Genomic DNA, 8,879 nt, shown 5'->3' with positions numbered 1-8,879 from the left:
GGGGGCTGCCCCCTTCCCGCGCCTCCCCGCCTCCCGCGCTTTTGTCCGGAGCCCGCCTGGGGACACCCGGAGACCCGAGGTCCCCGGTTGAGCCGGTCTTTCCGGCCGGGGTGATTTTCGTTTAAAGATTAATGGTGAGGCCAAGCTCTTAATTATTCTCCTAGTTGGGAGGCGCCAGGAGAAATGTGTTAATATTTGATAAGGAACTGAAGGCGCTTCCAGCGGCTGGGCGCAGGGACCGGGAAGCACTTTTTCTACGACCTCCCGGGGCCCACCCCCTTCCCGAAGCCCCCACTGCGCGTCCCCGGCTCAGCTCCCCCTAAAGTTAACCATGGTCCTGGGTGCCCATCCGACCAAACCTCCTCTCCAAAGACCAAACCTCCTCTCCAAAGCCAGGTGCCCCTCCCTTGGAGCGCGGAGTGGGGGGCGAGGGAGCCTCTGCAGCAGGGGGAGCGGGTGCGGGACGGGCGCGGGACGGGGCGCGGGACAGCCTGGCCGCCTAGGGGAGGAGGGCCGGGTTGAGGGGCATCTTGCAGCGACTCTCAGGAGAGGAGGAAAGAGAAAAAAGGCAGTGAAGGGGTTCAGCGCAGGACTCCCCGCGATGTGCCACTTGGGCCTGTGACTTACCTTGAGCTGAAGGCAATCGAGAAACTGTTACCTCTCCCTGGAAGACTCTAAATTGGGGCCTTGCCAATCAGAAGAGTCATTACCAGAACTGACCTTTTATGACTTAGCTATGAGGCAGGGCAGACTTCTAACTACTGAGCATCTGCTCTTATGTTTTGGGTGTGAACTGCCTCCCCTCGGAAGCCCCAAGGCGCCTTACCTCATCCTTAGCCCAGAATGCCATATGGACCTCATTTTCCCTTTCTCGGAACCGCTCATGCATGTGGGGTTCCCACACGTACATACGAGATTAAACTTGGTCATTTTCTCTTGTTAATCTGTCTCAAGTCTATTTGGTGATCCGACAGCCGAAAGACCCCAGGAGGGTAGGGGAAAGTGTGTTCCCCCCTTTCACAGCAGGACGTGAACATTTCTATTTCTATCCACTGAGCCAAACCAGTGCTGGCTTTTTAATTTCTTTTTATTGATTTTAAAGATGAAGGGAAAGGGAGAGATAGAAACATCAATGAAGAGAGAGAATCATTGATTGGCTGCCTCCTGCACACCCCACACTGGGGATCGAGCCCACAACCCAGGCATGTGCCCTTGACTGGAATCGAACCTGGGACCCTGCAGTCCACAGGCCGAGGCTCTGTCCGCTGAGCCAAGCCGGCCAGGGCCGAGCATTTCTATGTAGAGTTGGACCTTTGAAACCTACTTAAGCAGACGGGCTCAGTAGAAAGAGAAAGATTTTGCAGTTAATTCAGGTGTTCTGTGGCTGTGTGGCCTCGGGTAAGTCACTCTCCGTTTTCTCATTTACAAAGCAGGGTAGTAATTAACTTCACGTGTGGTTTTAAGGGTCCCCATAAGCCAGTGGGTGTATGCGCTCAGTGTGGTGCATGATGGCCAGGATGGCTCTACCACTGGCCTGCGCCAGCCAACCAGGGCCTGATCTCAGCTGCCCCCTCACACAGCCGGTGCTCCTTTTAAGGCCTGGCCCTGCTTTCCTGCACCATCTCATCCCTTAGGGAACCTGAGGCCGGAGAAGGACCAGGCTGCACACTGAGTCCCCAGAGCATCTGCTGCCGTGAGAGGCGGGGAGAGGATAGGGGCCCCTCAGTCACAGCCTCCGGGCCAGGACTTGCGGAGACTTTGCCCAGGACACATTTGGGTTTCGCTGAGCTGGTTTTCAGGATCCCTTCCTCCCCCCAGAGTGGGAGGGTGGGGTGTCCAAGGTCCATCGGAGGGAGGTTCTTCAGTCGTCTCTACAGAAGGGGGGTCAGGGTGGAACGTCAAGGCTGGGGGACAGTGGCTGGGTGATTGGCATGGTGGTTAGTCTCACTCTGCTTCTGGTTAGGGCAGGTAGGCGAGGGGGAACCTGGAGCTTGGAGCCAAGACCTAGGTGTGGGTAGACCCCTGCAGCCCTCTCGTGAACGGTGAACAAATACAGGAACCTGAGCGGGTGTGCGACCTGCCACCTCTTGCCTAAAAGCCAGCTCTCTTCCCTCGGCCCACAGACAGACCTGACCCCTGGCCTTGGCCCCATCAACATTGTGTTTTCCTGGCTCCTGCCTCCTGAAGAGGGTAGTTACAAGAGCATTCATCCAAGCAGGTCAAAAGTTTCTATGATTAAGACAGTGGATCAGAGGTTACCATTATAAACGCAGGAGCCGTAGCTGGCAGGAAAGAGCAAATTCCTAAGAAAGCTTAGCCTGAACCAAAGAGGCCCTGGGGAGGCTCCAAGGGGGTTCTGCCCTTCACAGCCGTCTTCCAGGACTCTGGTCTAAGGAAGGCTTCCCTTGGAGTGGCTTTCCCATGAGCCTCCAGTCCAACTTGACCTTGGAGGCCCCTTCTGCCTCCGGGACCTCTGAGAGGCGAGGACACAGGAGGATTGTAACAAGGAGCTCTTCACAGGGGCAGGTGGCCTCCCACTCACCGTCTCCTGGGACACTCACTCCTGCCTGAGGAAGAACGTAGGGCTCAGAAGTCCGTGAACTCGCCCGCAGAGAGAGATTAAGCCAGAGGCAGCCCCGGGTCCGGGTCGCTCCAGCATCAGAGCTCTGCCACCCGCAGAGGGGCCTGCATGGGGAGTGGCCGCTCGCCCTTGCAGAGTTGACCCATATGGGGGTTCCAGAGGCAGCAACTCCAGGGGCGGCAGAGCCCTGTCCAGGGAAAGATGCTCAGGGACCGTCCCTCTCTGGAAGCAGCTGCCCCAGCAGGGGCGGCCTGGCCCCCTCCAAGAGGGCCCGGGAAGGAGGCGGGCTGATCCAGAGCTGAGGGACTTGAACACCCAAAGTGGTTCTGAGGGTCCCGGAGCAAGAGGGTGTCCAGCTTTCTGTGAGTGCTCACTCCTGGCCTCAGACTCTTCTTCCCACTCCCTAGCGGGACCCCGACCTCCTCCTGGCTCCCTCCCCACCCTGTCCCCATTCCAGGGACCCCAGAGAAGGTGGGTTTGGATGGGGGGGCGGCCCAGGCAAGAAGGTGGGGGGAATGGAGGGATGCTCAGAGGACTGAGCTCAGGCTGAGTGGGAAGCCGTGCTTTTCTTAGGAATTTCCTCATCCCTGAATTCTTTCCAGCTCGGCTTTTGCCATCTGTGCACTTACAAGAGGCCAGAGGGAGGGAGGCAAGGGAAGGGAAGGGCTCAACGGGGGCTTGGCTGAGTTCCAGGCTGCCTGCAACACGCCTGCCATCTCATTTAGTCCTCCTCCCAGCCCAGTGAGGTGGGTTGTGGTGTTCCACTTTACAGATGATAAAACCGAGGCTTAGAGAGATTAAGTGACTTGCTCCTTAGCCAGAATTCCAGCTCCAGCTCCAGATCAAAAGCTTTGTCCACCCTGCTGGTCCAGCCTTTAAAAAATATATATCGATAGACTTTAATTAGAGCAGGTTTAGGGTTACAGAAAACTGAGCAGAAAGCAGAGGGCTCCCGTGTGCTCCCTCTGCCCCTGCACAGTCTCCCCTTGGGTCAGCATCTTGCATTTGTGTGGCATGTGTGTGGTGCAGCCTTTCTGCAGAGATGCTGGTTCTACCAGCCTGAGGCAGAGCCGGGATGAGAACCTGAGTCTGTCTGGTCCCAAAACTCAGGAGTGTGGGGTGGTGGGACAGGGGTACAGGCTTGGCCGTCTTCCTTGCTGTGGGGCTGTGAACGTTTAGCCAAGAATGGGTCTTACTAACAGAAGAGGGAGGGGCCAGCCTAATCTCCTGGAGGCATCGCCCCCACATTGGTCAACTCTGGGAAGGCAGCCAGAACCTGGCTCTGTTGTCCTAATCCCCCTCCTCCCCTCTCACCTCCCTTCCAGGTTTGGGTTGGAGGAGGGAGGGGGGTGGGGGCTGATGAGAAACCTGGGGGCCTTGGAGCCCTGCCTGCCCGAGAAAGGAGAACCCCAGAACCCGTGTCTTGGGGAAGGATGACCAGCAGATTAGTCACATTCTTGCACTGCCTTCTTGCCCCATCCCCGCCCACGGTTTCTTCTTAAGTGTCCTCTCCTAGGAAGCCGCCACCCCATCCCCAGGGGGGCTTTGACTCCAGGGAGATTTGCAGCCTCTGACCCACTGTGCCTGCACACGCACACACACACACACACACTCACACACACACACACACACACACACCCGGTGTGGCTTGTGTGCACACCGTTCACATGCGCTCCTGGGGCCAATGGCTGCACAGGCGCACGGACACACGCACAGCCCTCACTCCTGCCTCTCTCTGCTCCAGAGTCGCACTGGTGCTATGCGGTTCAAGCCAAGGACTCCAAAAACTGCGTGGGTAAGTCCAGCGAGCCTTGGAGACACAAGGATGGTGGGAAGGACGAAGGACAAGGGTGCCCCGCCAGCCACATATCAGCTCTGAACACAGGCACACACGCATGCGGGCATACACCCCTGAGCCCAGGGGGCCCTACCCTGGCACCCCCATCACTGTCATCTGGAGGGTGCGTCCTCTGGGATGTCATTGGCAGCAGCAGATGGAGAGACGTTTGACTCTTTCGAGTAACAAAGTGGAGACTTGCACTTTCTATTCAAACTCGCGGACCGCCTTCCAGCCGCTGCTTTGGTCCTGCCTCTGCGGACAGGGCTGCCCACGGTCACTAGGGTTCAGGCACCAGGCTCCTCCCTGGGTCACATCCCACCTCCAGCCCTTCCAGGGGACCCACTCCTCACCTGCCCAGAGCCCTCCCATCCCCCTTTGAACTCCATCACACAGGTCACCACATTTCTCCCCTCACAGCCCAGCAGCCTGAGGCTGTCCCCTCCCCCAGAGCTCACAGCCACCTACTGGCCACCCTGTTCCCACCCTGTCCCACATCACTGCCTGCCTGAGGCCTTGCCACATGTGAGCTGGGTGCTTGGTCCCGTCCTCCAAGGAGCAGAGGAGGCCACAGCCTGGCACCAGGCACCCCGACTCAGTCCGCCTTCTCTCCCTGCTCAGCGCCGGACCAGTGGGGTGGGCAATGCCAGAAGGACCGCCAGTCCCCCATCAACATCGCCACCGCCAAGGCACGGGTGGACGAAAACCTGGGACCCTTCTCCTTCTCCGGCTACGACAAGAAGCAGAAGTGGACTCTGCAAAACAATGGGCACTCAGGTGGGTCCCGGGTGGGCAGGATGGAGGCCTGGGCACCGGTCCAGGGAGCCCCTGGGTTCCCTGAGGATGAGGCGGGCACACAGGCCCAGGTCCACTTTGCTGAGGAGAAGCTGGAAGCTCAGAGGGAGGGGGAGGAGAGGGAAGGGGCAGGACAGGCTTTGGAAAGAAGTATTTGCAATACGTCATCAGGTCAGTCTGGGGCTGGGAGGGGGGGTGTTCTGGGAATGAAGGAACACCATGTGCAAAGGTGTGGATGTGAAACAGCCTGGGAGCTGCATGTGGCTCTGTGTGCATGGAGGACAGAGTGAGGCTGGGAGGGGCGGGGGCAGGTCACCGAGGGCTGAGGAGGTGGCTATTCCCCTGAGGATGCCAGGCCACCACGGAGGGGGGTTGGAGCCAGGGAGGGACCCATGGAGTTTCCTGTTTGGGGCAGTGGGAGGTGTGCAGAGGGAGAGGCAGATAGGGGGGCCAGGGAGCCGTCTAGGGCTGTGCCACCCATCCTGTCCCCTCCCTCCGGGTCCCAGTCTGAAGTCCGTAGTTGAGGCCTTGGTTGGGTGGAGCTGGGAAGAGTGGTTGGAGAAGCTAGGGGAGGTGGTCCAGGACTCTGCCCCTCCTGTGCCCTTCAGTGATGGCGTCGCTGGGGAACGGGGTCACAATCGCTGGAGGAGGCCTGGCCTCCTCGTACCAGGCCAAGCAGCTGCACCTGCACTGGTCCAGGGTGCTGGATGCAGGCTCGGAGCACAGCCTGGACGGGGATCGCTTTGCCATGGAGGTGAGTGACCCCTCCTGGGGTGGAGCCTTGGCTGGGGAAGGGAGTCCAGCCCCCACAGTTTCCCTCTCCTTCTCTCTCACCTCCCACCAGATGCACATAGTCCACGAGAGAGAGAAGAAGAACGAGGCCCAGGACCCCAAAGACGAGATTGCAGTGTTGGCCTTCCTGGTGGAGGTGGGGCCCCGTCCGCCAGGAGCTGCTTCTTAGGATCCAGAGACCTGGGATTTGAGCCAAACAGGAGGGGCCTGGGGAGGCCCCTTGTTTCTCAGTGATTTGTACACCCTCCGGGGCATGGGGGAGGGGGAGCGGGCGGGGTGTGTGTGGAGAAGCTCAGAGCTTCTCAGAGTCTCAGATGCAGAAGCTGCCTGCCCTCCCTATCCCCAGACCAGGAGAACACATTGGGGTCACCACCAGCTCCCCACAAGCCCCTCTCAAGCTCCCTCCCCTCCTGTTCCAGGCTGGATCCAAGAATGAGGGCTTCCAGCCGCTGGTGGAGGCCTTGTCTGCTATTCCCAAACCCAGTGAGTCAGGAAGTCCAGGAGGGGGAGCCTGGGGGTGATGGGAAGGGTGGGGACTTGTTCCTCCAAAGGGGGGCCGGGCTCTCAGAGGGAGGTGTGTGAGGGGGGGATCAGCGGCTCGAGAACCCCTCTTCCCCTCCACTGACAGCGCCCTTTCTCCACCTCACCAGTGATGAGCACCACAGTGACGAAGAGCATCAGCCTGTTTGACCTGCTCCCTAAGCAGGAGAACCTGAGGCATTACTACCGCTACCTGGGCTCGCTCACCACGCCGGGCTGCGACGAGAAGGTTGTCTGGACTGTGTTTGCGGAGCCCATTCAACTCCACGTGGACCAGGTACACAGGGCCCGGCTGAGGGTGCAGCCTTCCAGTGCTCAGCTCCCCAAAACGATTTCTCTGGATTCCCCCAGAGGTCCCCTGGGCTGGGGTGGGGCACCCCAGGGAGCTGAGGGCCTGCTGGTTGAATCCACAGACACTCCCTGCTGGAGACAGGCAGAAAGGTCCCGGCCATCCCATCTCTGGGTTAAGGGCTGGAGGGGAGAGGCTGCAGCAGGGGTGTCAGAAAAAGGCTTCTAGCCGAAACCGGTTTGGCTCAGTGGATAGAGCGTCGGCCTGCGGACTGAGGGGTCCCAGAAAAAAAAGAAAAAAAAAAAAAAAAAAGAAAAAGGCTTCTAAGGCTGCACCCTGGAAAGGAGGTGGGAGTCGGCCAGCTGAGGGCAGGGGACTCGTTCCTGGGGAGGGGCGCCTGCGTGGGAGGGCCCAGCCGGTCAGGAGCAGCTAAGAGAGGGTTGGTGTAGCCACAGTGGGAAAACAGGTCATTCCTTCCACAGACGGTCCTCTAGTCCCTATAACACACAAGCCTCTGGGGATACAGCAGTGAGTCAGTCCCTGCCCTCCTGGTATTTTGTTCCCAGACAGTGGTTCTCAAAGAGTGGTCCCTGGGCCCACGGCATCTACAGCATCTGGGGACTTGCTGGACATTCAAATTCTCAGGCCTCACTCCTTACTGAATCAGAAAGTCTGGGGGTGCAGCCTGGCAGTCCAGTAAGCTCCCAGGTGACATGCATGCGCAAGTCCCAGGATCATTGTTCTATGGTAACAGTAGTGTGATCATGGGCCCTCAAAGCTGTCCAGTGGCTCAGGGAGGCTAATGGGAATTGAGCGCCACCAGTGCCCAGCACTTTACATCTCATTCTCATCCACAAGGAAACCTGAGAGGTAGGGCTCAGAGAGGCAAGGCGACCGGCCTGGGGTTACACAGCAGGGAGACCAGCTCCACCTGTCCCTGTCCCTCTGCAGATCCTTGCATTCTCTGAGAAGCTGTACTATGACACTGAGCAGACACAGAAGATGACGGACAACGTCAGGCCCCTGCAGCCCCGGGGGCAGCGCCCGGTGTTCAGGTCCCAGGCCCCCGGCCGACTGCTGCCCTTGCCGTTGCCCACTCTGCTGGCCCCCACACTCACCTGCCTGGTGGCTGGCTTCCTCCGATGATGGCTCACCTCGGGACACTTGACCTCTGACCTCTGCCCTCAGAGGGCTGGGGCCTCCCTTCCTCTGCTTCCCAGGTTGGACTTGGATGATGATTGAAAAAAATACAGATATATTTTTAGAGAAACCTTTCTCAGGTCTGTTTTGAGCTCCCACAACTACCCCTGCCCCGTTCCCCTCAACCTACCCCTGTTCCCTGGGTAGGGACCTTAGGGCCCGGAGATGCCTTTGGAGCAGGGACCACGTGGGTGTGAACTCCCTGTCTACACCCCACGTGGAGAGATGCGAAGGCACCCGGGAGCTCCAGCACAGTGAAAGCACAGAGGCCATGCAGAGCCCACGGAGACCCCAGCCAGTGCTCTCTCCTCTGTGCTAGCGCCTTCTCTGTGCTGGGCGCGGTGGGCGACAAGAGTTCATTTATTTTCAGAAATACTCTTGAGTGTCTATGTTCTGGACACTGGGGATGTGGCAGGGAATGAGACAGATGAAAACGTCTGCCCTCTTGGAGTTCCCATCAATAAAACAGACATGTTGCCCTGACCGGTTTGGCTCAGTGGATAGAGTGCTGGCCTGCGGACTGGAGGGTCCCAGGTTTGATTCCGGTTGAGGGCATGTGCCTGGGTTGCGGGCACATCTCCAGTGGGAGGTGTGCAGGAGGCAGCTGATTGATGTTTATCTCTCATCGATGTTTCTGGCTCTCTGTCCCTCTCCCTTCCTCTCTATAAAAAATCAATAAAATATATTTAAAAAATAAAACAGACATGTTGTACATTGTCTCAGAAGGCACTGCGTGCTGTGGAGAAAGCCAGGTCAGGAAGGTGGGCAGGGAGGGCCTCATGAGGAGGGACATCCGGGGGACCTGAGGAGGCCAGGGAGGAGGCCATCTGGAGCCCGCCCATGTC

At 58.7% G+C, this 8,879-nt stretch overlaps 1 protein-coding gene across 1 annotated transcript in view; it reads left to right on the top strand.

Annotated features, from left to right (window-relative positions):
- CA4 (carbonic anhydrase IV) overlaps positions 1-8,511 on the top strand; it is a 25,431-nt gene extending 16,920 nt beyond the window's left edge. Inside the window, exons 2-9 of the mRNA XM_015559055.1 lie at positions 2,989-3,052; positions 4,031-4,376; positions 5,040-5,195; positions 5,822-5,967; positions 6,058-6,141; positions 6,425-6,488; positions 6,656-6,822; positions 7,786-8,511. Coding sequence (XP_015414541.1) covers positions 2,989-3,052; positions 4,031-4,376; positions 5,040-5,195; positions 5,822-5,967; positions 6,058-6,141; positions 6,425-6,488; positions 6,656-6,822; positions 7,786-7,980 — 1,222 coding nt within the window. The 3' untranslated portion in view covers positions 7,981-8,511. The remainder of the gene's footprint in view (positions 1-2,988; positions 3,053-4,030; positions 4,377-5,039; positions 5,196-5,821; positions 5,968-6,057; positions 6,142-6,424; positions 6,489-6,655; positions 6,823-7,785) is intronic.
- Positions 8,512-8,879: the final 368 nt, after the last annotated feature.

The sequence above is a fragment of the Myotis davidii genome, unplaced genomic scaffold, assembly GCF_000327345.1.
Source record: "Myotis davidii unplaced genomic scaffold, ASM32734v1 scaffold993, whole genome shotgun sequence".
Taxonomy (NCBI): domain Eukaryota; kingdom Metazoa; phylum Chordata; class Mammalia; order Chiroptera; family Vespertilionidae; genus Myotis; species Myotis davidii.
The sequence above is the reverse complement of the archived record's forward strand: the minus strand, read 5'-3'. Positions and strand labels throughout refer to the sequence as shown.